Source organism: Balaenoptera physalus (genome assembly GCF_965194825.1).
Source record: "Balaenoptera physalus genome assembly, chromosome: 5".
Lineage (NCBI taxonomy): Eukaryota > Metazoa > Chordata > Mammalia > Artiodactyla > Balaenopteridae > Balaenoptera > Balaenoptera physalus.
This window is the reverse complement of record NC_138884.1, coordinates 114,241,354-114,261,408: the sequence shown is the minus strand read 5'-3', so window position 1 is coordinate 114,261,408 and position 20,055 is coordinate 114,241,354. Positions and strand designations below refer to the sequence as shown.

At 48.0% G+C, this 20,055-nt stretch overlaps 1 protein-coding gene across 4 annotated transcripts in view; it reads left to right on the top strand.

Moving 5' to 3' along the window:
• The first annotated feature begins 540 nt into the window (after positions 1-540).
• EVC2 (EvC ciliary complex subunit 2) overlaps positions 541-20,055 on the top strand; it is a 144,927-nt gene continuing 125,412 nt past the window's right edge. For 2 of the 4 annotated variants that reach the window (XM_082462752.1, XM_082462750.1), the window contains exons 1-5: positions 542-835; positions 7,468-7,522; positions 10,675-10,841; positions 13,704-13,772; positions 15,742-15,928. In XM_082462752.1, the coding sequence (XP_082318878.1) occupies positions 635-835; positions 7,468-7,522; positions 10,675-10,841; positions 13,704-13,772; positions 15,742-15,928 (679 nt within the window). In that variant the 5' untranslated portion in view covers positions 542-634. Of the gene's footprint in view, positions 836-7,467; positions 7,523-10,674; positions 10,842-13,703; positions 13,773-15,741; positions 15,929-20,055 lie in introns of all 4 variants that reach the window. The other 2 variants (XM_082462749.1, XM_082462748.1) reach the window with 2 other exon arrangements.

The window sequence follows — 20,055 nt, the reverse complement described above, 5'->3', positions numbered from 1 at the left end:
GGACATGTCCAAGGGCTCATCCACAGCAAGGGTTCACACAGTGGGAACCTCACTGGGTTGAACAGAACGCAACAGGACATGAACAGCAGCCTTTCTCTCTGGCCTCTGAGCTGCCTTTTCCCTCTCAGCCCCCCTCCTTGCTGTCCTGTATCCCCATGACCCTGCCTCTCCAAAAGTTTCACAGTTCTCTAATAGGGGGCTGGTGGGCCTGGGCACACTCCGGATTCAGCACGGTGTGTGTGTGTCAGGGAAGCCTTGCTGGAGGAGGTGAGTCTGAGCTGAGACTTAGAGAACGGAGGAGGCATTAATGGAGGGGCACTTGGAGACCCTGAAATCTTTGGAAGCAGGGGTCACCCAATCTGATTTTGGTAGACCCCCCGGCTGGGGCGCGATCAAACTCAAGTGTGGCCGCCCAGCGCCCGCCGCGCCACCCTGGCTCCCTCCCTCCCACGCCTGTCTCGGTCCTCAGCCTCCTCCCGTCCCGCCAAGCCCCAGATGCCTATGTCAGTTCCAGAAAACTTTCCGCGGAGGCTCTCACTGAGCATGCTCGGCGGCGGGGCGGGCCTGGGGTCCGGAAGCTGCTCCAACTCGGCCTTCCCTCGCCACGTCTGGGGTGTCTCGTCCCTGGCTGGCGATGGGCTCGGCGGGCGCCCGGGGGCGCGCCACGTGGGTGCTGGCCGGAGGCCTCCTGGCTGCCGCCCTGGCGCTGCCCGCGGGGCACGGGGACCGAGGCCGGCTCCCCGCGGACCCGGGTCCCCTCTGGCGCCCCCTCGGCGCCCAGCCTTCCCTGGATCCCCGCTCGGCTCCCGGGGTGGGGCCAGAGCAGACCGCAGAGGTAAGGAGGGCCCGCCCCCAGTCTCGGGTCTGAGTTGGGAAGTTTGGCTTCACCCTATACCCGCGGCGGGGAGGCCCCTTCGGGTTAGGGAGATTACCCTAAAGGGAGGGCGGGATCTGAGTAGGATGCAACGCGTGTTCCTTTCCGCTTGTGGCCAGAAAACTCCCTGGAAAGGTGGAGACAGCGTTGTGGCTGGTGGCTGTGGGTTTGGACCTTGCCAGAGGCCGGGTCGTTCACTCTAAGCAGCCTAAGAGCTCTGTGACCTCGGGCAGGTAGCGTCACTTCTCGTGCCTCGGTCTCCTGATCTGTAACTATTGCAGAGTCCACCCCAGAGGGTCGATGTGAGAGTTTAGATGAGTTCAGGAATGTAGGTAGAGCATCGTACACAGGTGAGTGCTTCGGGAGAGTGTAGCAGTTGATAAAAGACACTATTGCTGGGGTTTTCTGTGACTGCAAATTTAGCCACTTTCTACTTCACCCTGCCCCTTCCTGTGTGGTCCCTAACTTGGGAGGGCACAGAGCTCTGGCTGTCACCCTAGATTTCCCCTCTCCCTCCGCCAAATCTGGTCACCAGTCCCCCTGCCTTTTCCTCCTAATCAGTTCTGATGTCTGCTCCCCACTCCCTCGCCCACCCGGCTGCATCCACTCGGTTCAGTCCCCACCCCTCAGCCTCTGGCCTTTGATGATTGTTTCCTCTGGGTCACCCTCACACCCTAATTTCCCATCCATTCCTCCCCCCACCTCTAGGTGACCTGTCCATGGTATACACCTGACCACTCTGCCCCGCCCCCCGCTCGCCACTTATATCCCCTTTCCACCCTGACCCCTGTTGCAAATCCAGGCTTCTGTTCCCAGGAATGTCTGTCCAGTGGTCTGGCCCATCGCTGCCCTGTGGTCCTCCCAGCCCTCCCCCAGGGCCCGGCTCCTCTTGTCCTGTTGAGTTTTCTACCTGTAGACCCCAGGGTGCCTGCTACACTGGCTACAGATTTTTAGGTCTCTTAAATGAGATTCCCTTCACTGTCTATGATTAGTTCTTAGGTTTTCACTAGAGAAGACAAAGTAATGCTGTGTCAATTTACTGAGCTTTTATAAAGCTCATGATGAACACTTTCACAAGGTCCTTTCACTTGCTCCTGTCTGGTGTGGTGGGAAGTATCTGGCCCATTTTGCTGATGAGAAAACCAAGGCCCAGGGAGCCAAACCCCCAGGCCTGTCCTGTGCTCTCACAATGGCCCCCACGTTCAGAGCTCACTCACCTGTCCTCACTGATCTTTCCTTTGGGAAGCCAATGCCAGAACATTTACGTGGGTGCTTGTTGCTAGGCTCTGCAAAAGAGTGCTTTGAAAACCTGAACCCAAATGCTCACATTAACTTATTATGTCTCCCCTCCTGCAAAGGACGAGCTAACAGCCAGTTTACAACTGTTTCCCAGTTGTTCTAAAACTGCTGTGTCCAGTACATTGGCTCCGGCCACGCTGTGGCTGTTTGAATTTAAACGTTTCAGGTGCCCGATGGCCCCATGTGCTAGTGGCTCCCATATTGGACAGCCCAGACCATAGAGCATTTCCATCATCCCAGAAAGTGCTATTGGAAGTTCGTCAGAAGGAGAAAAACAGTGAAGGCTTGAGTGGACAAGAGGCTTCTGAGTGTTTATGGAAGGCCCCTTAGGTGCCAGACTGTTCTGGGTGCTTGAGATACAAGGGAACAAGACAGTCTCTGCTCTTAGACCTGCATTCTTGGGGCAGGAGAAAGACACTAAATGGTGTTAATCTATAGTGTGGCAATTGGTGGTCAGGCTGTAGAGAGAAATACAGTGGGCAAAGTGGGCTGGCAGAGATGGCCTTGAGCGCCGTCTAGACAGGGTGGTCAGGGAAGGCGCTTTTAGGAGATGACAGTTGAGCAGAGCCTTGGATGGAATGAAGGAGGGGCATGGGTGCTTCTGGAGAAAAACTTTCCAGAGTGAGATCATAGCAAGGACAAAAGCCAGAGGTGGGAAGTGCTTAGTGTGGCCCAGGACCGGTAGGGAGGCTGGTGTGGCCTGAGCAGGGGTGGGGGGAGAAGGGAGGAGTGGGAGGAGGTGAAGCTAGAGGATGAGGAGGGGCCAGATCAGGAAAGGCCCTGTGGCCCATGGCTAAGACTGGCTGTTATTTTGAGTTAGATGGAAGCCATGGGTGAGTTTTGAGCAGAAAAGTGACTTGCTCTGACTCGTCTTTTTAAAGCATCCCCATGGCAGGTGTGGGAGTAGAGGATAGAGGGCAGAGGTGGAAAGAAAAACCAAGAGAGGAGGCAGGTGGGAGACCAGGCAGACGATGGAGGTGAAATGGACCAGGGAGGTTAGTGGAGGGCTGCTGAGAAGTTGTGGATTGGGGATATATTTTGAAAGTAGGGCCAGGGGATTTGCTGGGATTGGATGTGGGTTGAGAGAGAGGAAAAGAGGAGTCAAGGATGAAACCACGGACTTGGGCCTGAGCAGATGAGAGACTAGAGATACCATTAGCTAACATGCAGAAACCTCGGAGGCCATCAGGAATTCTGATTTGGTCTTGTTGAGTTTGACATACCTATGAGGCATCCAGGTAGAGATGTACAGGAGAGTGGTGGATGGGTGAGTCTTGATCTGGGGGAGAAATCTGAGCTGGAGATCTATATCAAGGAGTGGACAGTGTACACAGGCCTTTAACCCCACAGGGCCTGGCTGAGTTGCCCTTGGGAGTAAGTATGGTTTGAGAAGAGTGAGGCCTTAGGGCAGAGGCCTGGAGCAACACCAGGGCCAGGCATCTAGCAGAGGAGATGAGACCAAGACTGTGACCCACAGGTCAAGGGAGGAAAGTATTTCAGGGAGAGAGGGCTCCCCAAAGATGTTCACATCCTGATCCCTGGAACCTGTGAGTATATTACATCACATGGCAAAGGGAGATTAACATTGCAGATGGTGTTCAGGTTGCTAATCAGCTGACCTTATAAAAGGGAGGTTATCTTGGAACGTCCCGGTGGTCCCAGGGTAATCCCAAGGGTCCTTAAAACTGGAAGAGGGAGGCAGGAGAGAGTCAGAAGATGTGACATTGGAAGGTCAGAGGGATGCACTGGGAGACCTCAACCCACTGCTGCTGGCTTTGAAGATGGAGGAAGGGGCCGTGGGCTAAGGAGTGTGGGCTGCCTCTAGAGGCTGGAAGAGGCTTACCCAGAGCCTCCAGAAAAGAATGCAGCCCTGCAGACACTTTGATTTTAGCTCAGTGAGACCCATGTCAGACTCCTAACCTCCAGAACCGTACAGTAATAAACATGTGTTTGTTTTAAGCCACTCAGTTTGTGATGATTTGTTACAGCAGCCATAGGATGCTAATACACTCACATACCAAATGCTGCTGGTGAGTTGTGTGCAATGAGGATGGAGAACTGGCTGTGAACTGAGGCCTTGTAGAGGTCCTGGTGACCTTGTCAGGAGCTGTGTCATCTTGGAGAGGGGGATCACCAGGGAGGGGAAGGCTGGATATTGAAGGTGGGTATTGACTGGCAGTTGGTGTGGTGTGTGTGAGAGCAGGCGTTCACGGTGGCCAAGGAGCCCCCAGAGCGTCACCCCTAGGCTAGTGATACCCAGGATCTGGCGAGACCTCAGGGAGCCATAGCCAAGGGTCCCTGGCACTTGAGGGCTTCCTGAGTCATTTGCTACCTGGGATCCTGCCCCTCGCCCTCAAGTGGAAGCGTCTGTTGGGAGGGGGACCTCTGTCCCTCGGTGAGGTCAGGGACCCGGCACAGAGCCTGCCGTGCGGCAAAGGCTGGGTGAAAGAATGGATGGAGAATTCCAGGGGCAGGGGTCGTATAGGCAGACGTGTGTGGGAGTTGGGTGCCCCATGGCACCACTGTTTGCCCCAGAGACCTCACGAATGAATTCTAGTCTTTTCTGGTTAACAGACTTTAGTTTTCAGGACAGTTTTTGATTTTAGAAAAATTGTACACATGGTAAAGAAAATTCATATATATTCTCCCCAATACACAGTTTCCCTTACTATTAGTGTCTTACATTAGTAAGATACATTTATTACAGTTAATGGTCTAACCTTGATATGCTATTGTAAAAGTCCATAGTTTATTCAGATTTCCTTAGCTTTTGTACCCAATGTCCGTTTCTGCCCCAGGACCCCATCCAGGACACCACTTTACATGTAGCTGTCACTTTCCTTGTCTTGAGGACCTCAGCAGTTTAGAGGAGGACTGGGCAGGTATTTTTCAGGGTGCCCTCTGTTGGGATTCATCTTGGTGCATCTAGTAACATGATTTATCGCTGTTGGTGTTTATTTTTTTTCACTTGTTTGTTTTCAGATTTCACTATAGTTTATAACAGTGAAAAAACACCCACATGGTCCTGAGGGCATATTCAATTTATGAGCATCAAAGGAAGACAGATTTAGATACATTAAACTGTTGTTTCTATGTTTATAATGATATGCAGCCACATGAAAAATAATGTACAGAACACCTTGTCCTACAAAACAGCTTTGGGGAATTTTCTCTGACTAGAAATTATCCCAGTTTGGGAACATTAGATTAGACATGAACATAAATTCAAGATATTATTAATTTATTTGAAAGAGTTGAACATTTAAGAAGGCTGTTTCTACCAGTGGAAACAAAAGATGGAAAACTGTCAAATAATTGTGAGTTGCTTGGAATTCTTCCTGGCTTCCAGGAATTAAATTGGGAACAGACATCTGCCCACACAGTAAAAATGATCATATTAGTAAATGTTTCTTTAAATGAAACACACAATGACAAAAATGATTCTTTAGTGGATTCCCAGTCAAAGGGAAAGAAATATTAAATAAGTTGGAAACTATGCCACGGTCTTCAATTTCAGAAGTAGAGACTAGCAATTAAGAGGAAGTTTTCTGGGATGTTTCGCTGTCGGTGTTGACCTTGAACTCCTGGCTGGACCAGCGCTGGCCAGGTTGCTCCACTGTGAAATTACCCCCTCCCCCTGCACTGTACTTGTTAGAAGGAGGTCACTATGCACAGGCTGGATGTGTGCTCTTAGGAGATGTTTTTTTCCTGCCAGATGGCAGCACAGACTTATTCCATCCACATCAGTGTCTGGTCACTCAGTCTCTGTTCTCGTTTTTGCTGTTGTTGCAATGACACATGGGCACACGCTCCTCTTACAAGAAATGAAACAATATAAGTGGTGCGGAAACAAGGGATCCCCCCCTCTACTGTGCACAGACTTGGTCCCCAAGTCCCAAAGTCTAAGTCTTCAGCATACTCCTTTCGTGGCTTTTAAAAATAATGTGTGGTTATGATATTGTATATTGTTAAACGTGTAATTATATATTAAATGTATAAATAATTAGTATTAAGTATATTGTTAAATATCTACATATATATAGATATACTTTCAAGTTATTAAATATGTAAGTAAATATGTAAATATATACTAGTAAACTAACTGTAATTTATATAAAAATAAAGATAATATAAATACATAAATATAATTACTAAATATATAATAATGTCTTAAACATATTAAAATGCCATTTTTATTAAATGAAACCATATTATTCATAACTTTATGACCTAGGGATCTTACTTGATGTATATTAGAGTTCCTTCTAGGTAATCACAGATCTGCTTTATTTATTTCTTTGTTTATATTTGTAATTGCGGCAAAAGACACATAACAAAATTTACCCTCTTAACTGTTCAGCGATGTTAAATACATTCACACTGTTGTGCTTCCATCTCCAGAACTCTTTTCATCTCGTGAAACTGAAACTCTGTCCCCATTAATCAACAACCCCCCCCCATTCTTTTGTCCCCCAGCCCCTGGCAACCACCATTCTACTTTCTGTCTCTATGAATTTGACATACCTCCTATAAGTAGAATTGTATGCATGGACCACTTTTACTTATCCATCCGTCAGTGGACACTGGGTTGCTTCCACCTTTTGGCTATTGTGAATAATGCTGCTGTGAACAGCACTGGGCTTGGCCCATTTCAAGGGCTGTAGCCAGGGCACTACAATAACAGTAATTATTATTATTATTTTATAGTGGTGGGGTCTGGGCCTTTCCAAGGCTCAGTATTTTACAAAGGTAGAGTGGAGGGGTTGGCTGGGCCCCATTTAGACAAGTTTTAATCACTGAACGAGGTGAAGCAAGCTGGGAGGAGGCTTTGAGGTCCACACTTTTCAGAGGAGGAATCTGAGGCTCAGAGAGGCTGAGAGACTTGGCCAAGGACACACAGCGAGTAAATGGTCCAGTTTGAATCCAGTTCTCCAGACTCCCAGGCTAGTGTTTTATGTGCCACTCTGAAAACTTGCAGCATCTTGGGAATTCAGAGACTTGAGGCTCTCCCAGCATCACAGGGTTCGTGAGAAGCAGAGATGGGATTTGCACTCAGGTCTGTCCAACTATATGAAATTTTCCCTACACTCTGCTGTCTCCCTAGACAGCTCCCAGAAATGCAGTTACATCATCCTGTACTCAAAAGCTGGTGGGATGATCAACTTAGAAAGAATTATATCAGACTTCTGGATAAAAGTGCAGCTCCTCTCCATGTGAGCCATTTACAAAAATGACTTTCAACCACTCCTAGTATGTTCTTCGTTAATGTCTTTGTGCCTTTTGACTCTTTTTAGGACTTGCCCCATGGGATTTGTCCCAGTGCAGAAAGCTCTCACTTTCTGACTGCAGGTAAGTTTTTCTTTTGGTTGATTTTTTATTGATTTGACCACGAGAGAGAACCAGACCCTAAAGCCATAGCCCTCCTACTTCTGCCTCCCTTGCCCCCTGCTCACCAGCGTGCCTTACAGAGCAAGGCAATGTGTCACCTTCTACAGCAGCGGGTTGGAGCTTGGGTGCACAGCCCAGAATTCAGGGTAAGGTGGTCTGTCTTCATTCCCCCCGAAGGCATCTGATAAAGAAAATGCAGAATGTTTGTGTTAGCCAAGTGTATGAGTTTCTTTTCGCTGCTGTAACAAGTTATTACACATTTAGTGGTGAAAACAGCACAAAGGTATTCTCGTATGGTTCTGGAGGGCAGAAGTCCAAAATCAGTCTAACTGGTCTGAGTCACGGTGTCGGCAGGGCCTCACTCCCTCTGAGGCCCTAGGAAGAAGGCCTTTCCTTCTCCAGGATCTGGAGCTGTATCCCTTGCATTCTGCAGGTCATGGCCCCTTCCTCCAGCCTCCAGGCCAGCAGAATAGCATCTTGCCTCAGTGGGCACATGGCCTTCTCTTCTGCCTCTCAGATCTCTCTCTACCTCCCTCTTTAAGGACATCTGGGATTACATTTATGGGCCCCTGGGTAATCCAGGTTACTTCCACATCACAAGGCCCATAATTTAATCACATCTGCAGCATCCCTGTTGCCATATAAGGTAATATATTCACAGGTTCCTGGGATTAGGACCTGGGTGTCTTTGGGGACTGTCATTCAGCCTACCACACTGGGTGACAGAAATTCAACTGAAACTAACTTAAGCAAAGAGGAATTTGTTGGTCCCTATAACTGGACCTCGCAGGCCCTAGGCACTTCTGGATGCGAGAATGGTGTTCTCAGGGCTCTGCCTTTCTCTCTCTCTCTTTTTTTTTTTTTTTTTTAATTGGGGTATAGTTGCTTTACAATGTTGTGTTAGTTTCTGCTATACAATGAAGTGAATCAACTGTATGTATGCATATATCCCCTCCCTCTTGGACCTCCCTTCCACCTGCCACCCCGCCATCCCACCCATCTAGGTCACCACAGAGCACCGAGCTGAGCTCCCTGTGCATACAGCAGGTTCCTGCTAGCTATCTGTTTCACACATGGTAGTGTATATATGTCAGGGCTCTGCCTTTCTCTTTCCATCGTGGCCCCTGCTTTCCTCTGGTGAGTGTGATTTTCAGGAACATTCTTTCCACATGGTGGGAAAGACAGCCACTGGCAGCCCCAGACTTTCAGGAGTCTGACTGCTGCCACTTGCAGAAAGGAAGAGACTTCCCAGTAGCTCGGCAAAAGTTCAGGAAAGACCAGTGGGTGCAGCCTGGGTCCCATGCCAGTCCCCGACCCTGTCACTGGGGCTTGGGGGGAGAGTGTTCTGGGTTCTGTGCCTAATTCTGGCCTCTTGGGGACCAGGATGGGCTGGGATCCAGGTTTTTCTGTATAGACTAAGAATCTTACTGACTAGTATGTGTGTGTGTGTGTGTGTGTGTGTGTGTGTGTGTGCGGGGCTACCGTGAAGGGAGGGGTCCTGGGCAGGCAGAACAGTTTTTTTGTCCAGAATCTGCTAGGCACAGATTATGAATACACCTCTTTTTTTTATACCAGGGATAAACATATTTCATTTCCTGGGGGAGTCAGAAGTACTTTTTATATCTTTTATTACTCTCTGCAGTCTTTACATTTTACAAAATCCAGTGTTTTCATTTGAGTAAAATAGGTTGAAGTGGTATCACAGTAATCACAGAGACCTTTTAGCCATTGATTAAGCAGACTTGTCGGTCAAAGGGAGCGCAGTGCACTAAGGACTGTGGTTGTAGTGAGAGCAGGGGGTGGAGGACTAAGGCCACTGGGAGGGCTTCAGGGAGGGCTTCCTGGAGGAGGTGCTGCTCAACTGAGTCCTGAGGAGTGGCAGTTAGCAGGACAAGGGGATGGAGGGAGAGGCTTCCAGGCCTGTGGCAGCCCAGAGGCGAAGGAGTGGGGGTGCATCCAAACACCTGCACAGATAGTACAGGTGACCCACGTGACAGTGGCACTAGTGGGGAGGCCGCTGGGCAATGATGCAGTGGGTGGTGATGGTCACTTCGGAGCTTGACTTCCTTCTATACTGTCTGTGGACAGTAGCAGTGGCTGCCTCATTCAGGTCTTCATCAGAGCCTGCGGCTGGGCCTTCTGAGGGCCTGGAGGAGCAGGGGGCATCTGCAGGATGCCTGCACCAGAGATAAAGCCCAGAGTGGCCTTAGGATTTTACATCCAGCAAGTCTCCCGGGAAAGCATTTGTTCCTTAGCCCGAGGGGCTGGGCTGCGGTCCAGAGGTGGGTGTCCTGTCCCACTTGTGTGATTGACTGAAACAATCCCGACGGAGCAGCCAGCCTGGGAAAGCTCCTGCCTGTTCCCATGTGAGGGCTGTCAACTCCCCGATGCTCACCTTTGTCCCCATTCCAACATCATGAACTGAATCAACCACAGGTACTATTCTAGAAAAAAAGATGTTGATTTTATCTAGGGTTCCAGTTCCACGTCCTTTTTTTTTTAATTTTAATTTTTCCTACATATATTTAGAAATTCTATTAAAAAAGGGTTCAAAAGCACTTCTAAAGACCTTGCTATCAATACTCTGTGTAAGAAAGACTGAATAACAGGATTCATTCTCAGTCAATATAAGTGTATATTTGGATAGAAGATAAATGTTGAAAAGGCACAACTCCACAATTCAGGTCACTTCAAAATATAAATTTGCACAGTGGTCAGATGAGTTTCCCAAGGACACAGCTGGTGAGTGACAGAGCCAGGATTTGACCGCAGGGCTGTCTGATGCCAGGTGTGTAAGAATCACCTATGGCTCCTCCCTCGCCTAGTGGTTCTGACTCAGTAGGTCTGGGGCGGGGCCCAGGAATGTACATTTCAGCCTACAGCCCAGGTAAGGAGCACAGACTTCGAGAAACACTGTCCTTAAGCTCTGTGTCTCCCAATGAGAATGTCTCATCTTCTTGGCAAAGAGATGGTAAGTCATTCATTCATTCACTCACTTATTCACTTACTCAGCAAAGATTTCCCAAGTGCCTTCACGTACCATGTGGTTTGCCTCTGGAGTTTAACCGCTGCCTTTCTGTATTATGTAATGCATGTGCATTGTTATTTTGCAGCAGAAGCACCATTTGGAATGAAATTCAATAAGAAAACTGAAGTCTTTAACCCACCTCCGACTTCTGCAGCCTCCATTGGGCCTTGGATTCATTCCGTATTTGCTTTTATACCCTCGTGGCCCAAGAAGACCTTGTTTAAAAGAGAGTCTGCTGTAACACACCACTTGGTAAGTAACATGTTCAGTTCTTTAAAAGACATATCAGAAGTTGTAAAGAAGCCAGTTTTGGACCATATGTGTAGAAAATGTCACAGGCTTTTGTTCCTCCAAAAAAACCTGTTCTTCCTCTTTCACTGAATATAGTTATCATTGGGAAGTAAATCCCTTTTTCTTTCCAGAGAGCTGCTTCTTCTGTACAATATACAGTATTTAGATGAACAGGATGTGTGAATCTGAGCATTGGGCCCCCCTGCTGGTTCTAAAGCAGGGCAAGGGGTCCTGTTTTAACCAGACTGATTCACTTGCTCCTGTTATAAAAATGCTGCTACCGATAATAGGGCTAGGTGTTTAACGAATATTTTCTATTTGCCAGGCATGAGGCTTAGCACTGTCTATGCATAATCTCACTGGAGCCTCATTACTAGTTTCTTAAACAGGTACTGTTTTCATTCCCATTTTACAGAGAGGAAATGAGGATTGGAGAGATTAAGAGGCTTGTTCAGGGTCCCACAGGCCGAAGTGGCAGAGCCAGGATTTGGAGCCCCGGCTCTTAACCACTGCCCCTGCCCCCGCTGTTCTTCATATTCTGTGTGATGTGTTGGCTTCACATAGCGCTGACTTTCACCTAAGCTTTCATGACTTAAGATGCCTTGAGGACCACTGCGTTCAGCCAACAGGCTGCCATGGCCACAAGCCCCTTCTTGGCCCCCAGCTACATGTTTGTATTAGTTTCCTAGACTGTGTAACACACTTCCACCAACTTGGTGGCTTAAGACAATGACATTTATTCTCTCCCTGTTCTGGAGGTGGGAAGTCAAGGTGTCAGCAGAGCCGTGCTGTCACTGGGGGCTTGTAGGAGAAGATCCGTCCTTGTCTCTTCCAGCTTCTGATCGCTTTCCTTGGTTTGTGGCTGCCTCACTCCAATCTCTCTATTAGGATTCTCTGGAGAAACAAAACTGGTAGAAACCAAACAGGTGGGACACATGTGAGGGAGAGAGGTGGGGGGGATTTATTTTAAGGAATTGCTCATGTGATTGTGGGGACTGGCAAGTCCACACTCTGCAGGGCAGGCTGGAGACCCAGGGAAGAGCTGATGCTCAGGTTGGAAAGGTGTCGGCCACAGAATTCCCTTTTCCTTAGGGGAAACCTCAGTCTTTTCCATTAAGGCTTCACCTGATTGGGCGAGGCCCACCCACCTCATGAAAGGTCATCGGCTTTATTCAAAGTCCATTGACCTAAACATTACTCTCATCTAAAATACCTTCACAGTGACATCTGGACATGTTTGACTAAATATCTGGGTACCATGGCTGGGTACCATGGCCCAGCCAGTTGACATGTAACATTTACTGTTACTCTGTTTCCACCTTCTTGTGGCCTCTTCTCTGTGGGTGTGTATTCTCCTTTTCTGTCACTGATAAGGACACTTGTCATTGGATTTAGGGCCTAGCTAAATCCAATCCACCTAAATCCAGAATGAGCTCATCTTGAGAGCCTTGGCTTAATTACATCTTCAAAGACCCCTTTTCCAGATAGGGTGACATTCCCAGGTTCTGGGCTTTAGGATGTGGAGCCACATTCAGCCCACCATGTTGGTCATCGTCTTTCCAATCCTCTCCAGTGACAGGTGACTCAACCCCTCTTTCGGCAGCACCTCCATCCTCCATCCCCCCTCCTGTGTGTCTTTGCCCAACAAGCTATGTTTATTCAATTGTCGTTTGCAAGATGCTGTGTGGGGATCAGAAGAGTAGAAAGCCAGGTGTCTGCCCTCAAGGACGCACTGGGGGCCTGGCACGTCAGAGCATGAGAGTGGGGTCGTGGACAGAGACTCAACCAGAATCAGAGGCCTGGGCAGCTTATGCTGCTGCATGTGGTCAGCGTGTTCTCAGGAACATCACTTCCCCTTTCTGTGTCTTTGTTCGCTTCTGTACAATGAGAGGGTCACGCTCTGGAGAGGGGTGTGCGGTGTGGGAGGATCATAGGATACAGAGCACACAGCCTGGGGTGGAGTCCAAGCTTCCTGCCTGTGCAGCCTTGGGCAAGTGTGTTAACCCTCATGAGGCTTAGTTTCCTCATCTGTAAAATGGGAGTAATAGAATTCATATGTGTATAGTGATGGGCATATGCCTGGCACTTGGGAAAGAATAGCCATTGTTATGATCTTTGGTATCACCGAGAGCTGCTGTGGTCTGTGATTGACAGTATGGCTCCACCCACTGCAGATGCAGGCAGGCAGGGCAGACAGCGGGGAGGCATGGCCTGGGGTCACGGGGCATATGGCAAGGGCAGAAATGAACAGGGACCAGTTGTGATTACGAGGGGCAGCGGGGCTGGCATCTGGTGGGCGAGCTCTGGCTTTCCACTGGTCTCCTTCCAGGAGAGCCATCGTGGGGCTGGAGGAGCCCAATCCTGGGTTGATTCTCTAACTGTTGATGATGCACCCCGCTCATGGGAGGTGCCCCAACATGCTGTGGTCCACGTTCACTCTGTCCCTGCCGTGTGGCTGGTGTACCCCACACAGGACATGTGTGCAGCCCTTAAAGGATTTTTCCATAGCTCTGCTCACATGCCTCCTGCTGAAGTGTCAACCCTGGTTTGCTGAGTCCCTGTGACAATGGTGTCACTGACACGCACCCCAGACCAGGACACAGCCCCGTGTGGTCCACGTCCACGTTCTTCGTCCCTCATAGGTTTTAAGTTCCAGTCCTGTAATACTCCTTTTAAAAAATCTTCAGGATTGATGGGAGTTACTACACCAGCCAGAAGTAACCCCTCTGCCTGGCCCTTTTAAAAGTTCATCTTGTACTTTTACTTGACAAATGTAGCATGAAATATTTTTCATTTTCTAATGATTTCTATATTTTATTGTAGTATGGAGACATTTCAAGAGACATTCAAGGAACTTCTGAGAATGGAGTAATTTTTCAGAAATGTGCAGTGGTGAGTATTCATGGGTAGTTTATACTTAAAGAGAAAATCATTGAATTTGCCCAAATCATATATTAGTAGAGTTATGTATTTAAAGAACTGGCGAATCACGTGGTTATCTACCCATGTCTGGACACGGGTGATGTTGCGACACGCAGGGATCTTATATTTTATATGGCAGCACCAGGACTAAGATTTTTTGGTAACAATAAAATTATTGGCAGTGAAAATCCCCTGTGATCATTTAAAATGAGAAAGTATATATTTTCTCTCAGATTTTAACATTGATATGATGCCCGACGGTTTAAAAATTCACTTAATGTCTTTTAGGTCTTTGACCCTTACTAATCTCATGAGACGGCTTTCACATGATCCTGCGTTGAGGGTCCCCAGGACCACCCTCAGGTTCAATGCTTCCCTAGAAGGACTCACAGAACTCAGAAAAGCGGTTCTACGCACAGTTACAGTTTATAACAGCAAAATGATATAGATTACAGTCAGCAAAGCAAAAGGCACATAGGACAGAGTTCTGGGGAGACCAGGCCCAAGACAGCCAGTCTTCTCCTGGTGGAGCTGAAGGAACGGCGCTTAATTTGCCCAGCAATGATGTGTGGCATCAAGCAGGGATGCTCACCCAAGCCATGGAATCCAGGAGTTTTATTAAGGATCCGTCACGTAGGCATGTGCACCCATGTCGCTGACCTCTGTTATTCAGGTCACCTGAACATAGCTTGGCCCAAGGCCCTCACCGTGAACCACATTGTTTGCAGAGACTACCTGGGGTGGCCCAAAGCCGTAGGATATAAAGACACTCTTATCAGGCAGGCTATGCCAAGGGCTTTAGAGGTTAGTCTCCCAGGAGCTGGTCCTCTCTTTGGGATGTGCAGGGTTTGGCCAATCCAAGCCTGCTGAGCTGACCACGTACTGCACAGCCCTCATTTCAGCCCAGGCCCTCAGCTGTCTTGCTCCCCTTCCTGGATAAAATTGGTACTACCAGTTTCTCCTGTGTCCTTCTAGAGATGTTTCCTGCCACTTGCACTCAGTTATGAGTGTGTGTGTGTGTGTGTGTGCACGTATGTACATACACATACCTTCCTTCTTCCCCTTTTTACGTTGGTGCCAGTATTCCATACACGAAGTTTTACAACTTGCTTTTTTCATTTACTACGTTCCAGAGCTCACTCTTCTTGGGACATACATGTCTTCCCTCTCTTTTCTTAGCTCCTGTGTCTCTTTCAGCAGAGCTGGGGTGAAGGAAGGACAGGAGTGGTGAGAGGGTTCGAGAGAGGGAGCAGGGCAAGGTCGCAGAGGCCAGGTGGGGAGCCAAGCTGCTGATGGGCCACTGGCTTTGAATAGCTGAGCTATTCATTTAACTTTTTTTTTTTTCTGGCCTCACCACATGGCTTGGGGGATCTCAGTTCCCCGACTAGGGATTGAACCTAGGCCACAGCAGTGAAAACCTGGAATCCTAACCACTAGGCCACCAGGGAACTCCCTAGCCCTGAGCTATTCAAACATATGGGCAGGCAGAACCCTGAAGGGGGCGACTGGTCAGGAGACAGGAGACCAGCTTGGGGCAAACCTGGAGATCAAATGGCAGTCAGAGGCCCTGGACTGTCTGGGGCTGAATCTTCAAACTAATAGAGTAAGAAAGAGCCACTGTTTGCTTCTCTTGGTGACACCAGTTGTCACAATCTCCCCAGCCTGACTGTGGTCCTGTGCATGGATGTTTTTTCTTCTAAGTTTCTCTGTGGGCATGATTTCACTGCATTTCAGGGTCCCAGTTTCTTTGAAATTATCTCTGAGCAACAGCTTGGCAAGCGGGTGTCAAAATTCTCCTGGGGCCTTTGAAATCAAACCTGATAAATTCTAGAACCTTTGTGAGACCTAATCCCCTCCCACGGGCACAGTTGAGCTGGGGCCTCGTTTTGGGAAGTTGGGTTTGCCAGCAAGCCCAACCTCACTTTGCCTCCTGCCCTAGGTGTCCGTGCAGAGCGAGTGGCCGACAGCCCACGTGCGACTGTTTGTGAACAACACGAGGACGCCCGCGGCTGCCAACCTCTCTGACCTGCTCTTACTGGACAACATCACGGGCCTCACCGTTAGGGAGTCGGCTGGAAACCAGACCTCAAGAGGGTTCCAGGCTTTCAGGAAGAAGTTTCTGCAAGGTAATAGCCACGTGTATGAAGTCAGGGGTGGAAAATGATGAAAATACGTACAGATACTCACAGAGCACGGGATGTGCAGCTGGCATCTTCTTAGACACGTGACATGTGTTCGTGCAGTCGGTCCTCACAATGGATTGTACTGTCAGGGCATCAGAGGAGGAGACCACTGCTCAGTATCTGCACCCAGGAAGCTGGCTTGTCACTTAGGCTGAGAGAGGTGGGATTTGGGGAAAGAGTTTTTGCAATATATGTATATTCAACATCTATTTTGAAAAATTTCAAACATACACAGAGATTATAGTGAACCCCAATATATCCATCACCCAGATGACCAAAATGACCATCACTCAGTAAAATGAAGAGCTTGTTTTGGGGAGTGCTGGGCAGACATGGGCATGGTCTGACATCAGCCCTGGAAGCATGCTCTTGACATGTTCAAGCGTGTTCAGGCATGTTCACGGGAGTAACTCCGCTACTGATTGGCTCCCTTTCAAAGTATGACACCGTCACTGATTGGCTTTCAGAGATGTGTTTCCTGAGGCGAGTTGTCATTGGTTAATTAAGGAGATTTAAAACCAATTCTGGATGCAGTTGTTCCTATGACTTTGGAACTGTCAGTTTTCCTAAGAAGGTGAGATTTCTTTTATTCTGAGTAGGTGCCCTGCCTTCAGATAAAGAGACTAAGGTGGTGAGGAACTTGCCCAAGGCCATAGGACTGGCACTCAAGGCTGAGATTCAAACTCAGAAAGTCTGGATCCCCCATCCACCCTGTACCCAGGACGCTCTAGTGCCTCTCACACGCCTGGGACTCTTACTGACCTCTTCACTTCCATACACATGGCCCACGTTGCTCATTAATCCCACCACTCTTTCTCTCTGTGTCTAGATGAAGCCTCAGAATCCTTCTTAACACCATATTATTGACAGAAGCTACCAGTGGAGTTGGTCCACAAGTAGTGACCTCTTTGCTGGCTCTCGTTTAAGCAGTGTCATAAAAACTATATGATACGTCCCAGCTAAGTGATCTTCAGTGCCTTTCTTCAATGATGTAAAAATAAATCCCCCCAATTCTTAAACTGGTGCTCAGAGAAGAGAACGTGGGGCTGTGAGCAGAGCACAGACTCGGTCTCAAACAGACCTAGCTTGACTCCTAACTTAGCCATTTTGGAGCTGTGTGGCCCCTGTAAATCACCATCTCTGAACTCCAGATGTGGCATGTGTATAACAGCCTCGTAGAGCTGTTGCAGAGGCTAGACGAGGTGATGTGGCCTGGCGCTCTGCCTGCTCCAGTGTGGCTTGCCTCTCTGGTCTTGTTGCTCCTGTGGTATTTTGTAGTCCATGCTCCTGCGGAGTGAACTTGTCACTTTTCTCCCATGGCTCGGCATCAGCTCCTGCTCTTGTGTCCGTCTGGAGGGTCCTTCTCTCCTTCCCTGCATCTCATTCACCTGCGCCTCCTGCATTTCACCTGCTTGGAGCCTGGACCACCCAGGAACTTCATGCATGAACTCACTGACTTCCGCCCCAACACATGAGCTCTGCACACCCTTGAACCTCAGCCTCTGCTCCTGTGAACTGAGGGTGCTGGTGACACACTTCAGGGAGTCCTAAGGAGAAGCTAGTTCATTCACAAAAAGCAACACAGCCTGGCCCGTGGGAAGTGCTCCCAAGTCCATGGCTATTTTGTTGTGATTATTTTTATTTTTTATTTTTGTGTTTGGTAAAAAACACATAAGATCTACCCTCTTAACAAGCTTTTAAGTATACAGTACAGTACTGTTAACTGTTGTACAGCAGATCTGTAGAATTTTTTCATCCTGCATGACTGAAACTCTATCCCCATTGAATAGCAACTCCATTGCCCCCGCCTCCCAGCCGCTGGCAACTATGTTTATTCTTGTGACTGTATTATTATTGTATGTATGCCCTCGCCTTACCTCTGCCTACTAGATTCTACATGCCCTGAGAGTAATATCCAAATTGTGTTTGTCTGTAACTTACCGCAATCTCAAGGGATATGACATTGGTTTTCAACTTAGTGGCATGAAACTTTTTTCCCAAAGAATAAGTGTAGAACTACAGAATCAAATGACCCATCCGACCCCAGCTCATTGATGCTCTGACAATATCAATATCATTTTCATCATCATCATCATTTGCTGCTTTAAAAGAGCCACAGGTCCAAGAGGGATGGGTGGCTTCCTACTTATTAACTGGGTGACCCTAAACGAGTCACTTCATCTCTGTCAGTCTCAGTTTTCTCTTCTGTCCACAACAGGAAATATCATACTTTCCATCTGTCTCAGGACACCATTTGGGGATCAACTGGTTGACGTCCTGCAGACATTTTGAGGGTGATAAAATCACTGCCAGGTCTGATTATAATGACCTTCACTGGTATTATCATTTTAATTAGCAATTTAATCTTTATCACCTTATCTTTATGATCTAACTTTTATCATTATACACAAATAAAGTAAAAATGTTGAGGATTTTTAAAACAAAAATCTTAGGGATTCCACAGGCTCAGTGCTAATTTCTCCTCTTTTCTTTACATCTTTTTGAGGTCTCAATACGTTGAGAGATGAAGCACATTATAGCGTATTAGGGATAAAATATCACCCCTGATACAGGTACAGGCAGAGCCAGAGGACAAGTGTAGGTGAGATCAGGTGGGCTGGCTGACTGACCAGCAGAGTTGGACAGGCTTTGTCACCCACTGGGCATGTTGGGATGGCTCCCCCATCCTGACAAAAAAGCAAGCAGGAGTCTTGCTTTCTGCCAGTAGCCCACTCCCACGAGTAAGATAGGCTGACTGGCAATGTATACCCAAACTTTCCATCGGATGGCGTGCATTGCCCAGTGAGAAAGGGGCAGGGAGAGGCCAGCCCTGTTTCAGGTGGGGCACCCATGCTCAGGGACAGAAACCTCAAGGGTGGTGAGTGTGTGCTTCCCTTGCCGATCTCCATCGTTTTGTTCTCCAAACCCACTGGGCTCCTGGTTAATCTGAGGATTGCCAGGGGGGTGACTAGTGCCCTGGGGAAGGAGAACAGCTGTTGGTCGGGACTCAGGACAGCCCTGCTCCCCCAAACCCCCATTCGTTGCCCCTGTGTGTGTCCTTCTGGAACTGCTGGTTGGTGGAAGAAATTTTTTTTCCTGCCCCATGAAGGTTTTGGAAATGACTCGAGTGTTACATTATTGAAATAAACTCAAAGGATACTCCAGACCCAAGGCTGGAAATTCTCCCTAATTCTAATACCCATTCAGATCACATCCTGCTATGCTATTAAACAAAGTATGTCAGGGGTTTTGCAATATGATTCAAGGACAACCCTGAGTTCATTTGCATCAAGATCCTCCAACAATGACCTGCCAGCACCTCCCTTTTGCAAATTCTCCTGGAGAAATGAAAAGTTCAGGAATGAATCCCTGACAGATAGAAATCCAAATATATTCAAGTCCAAAAGGAATTAAAATCTGAGATCAAAATGTTTGCCCTTGTAAGTTTTGAAGTCCAAAGTCAAAATTCTTAAATTAAGGTTCCCCAGACCATCTTCCCACTGTTTTATTCTGTCCAGACTCCCCCGATGGTTGTTGCTGCTGGGAGGAGTTGGGGTTCCTTCAGCAGAAGAAAGGGTGCAGCTCCTTGACTCAGAAGCTGAAATGCATTGAACCCCAATTTTTTCATATGCTTCACTTTTAAACATTTCCATAGACGTAAGGGGACACAAGAGAGTATCATATAAACAAAATGTGGTCTATCCATACGGTGGGATATTACTCAGCAATAGAAAGGAATGAAGTACTGGTACACACTATGACACGTATGAACCTCAAAAAAAAGAGGTTTGCTCGGGGAAAGGAACCTGGCAAAGAACACAGCTTGTATGATTTCATTTCCATGAGATGTCCAAAAAGGCCAATTAGTCCCCAGAAAGTAGATCAGTGGTTGCCTAGGGCTGGGGGTGGCTATGGAGAGCAACTGCCGTTGGGCACCAGGCTACTTTTTAGGGTGATAGGGATGTTCTGAAATCAGACTGTGGTGATGGCTGTACAACTCTGTAAGTGTACAAAATTCTCTGAATCTCACGCTTAGAACAGGTGAATTGGGTGATGCATAAATTTTATCT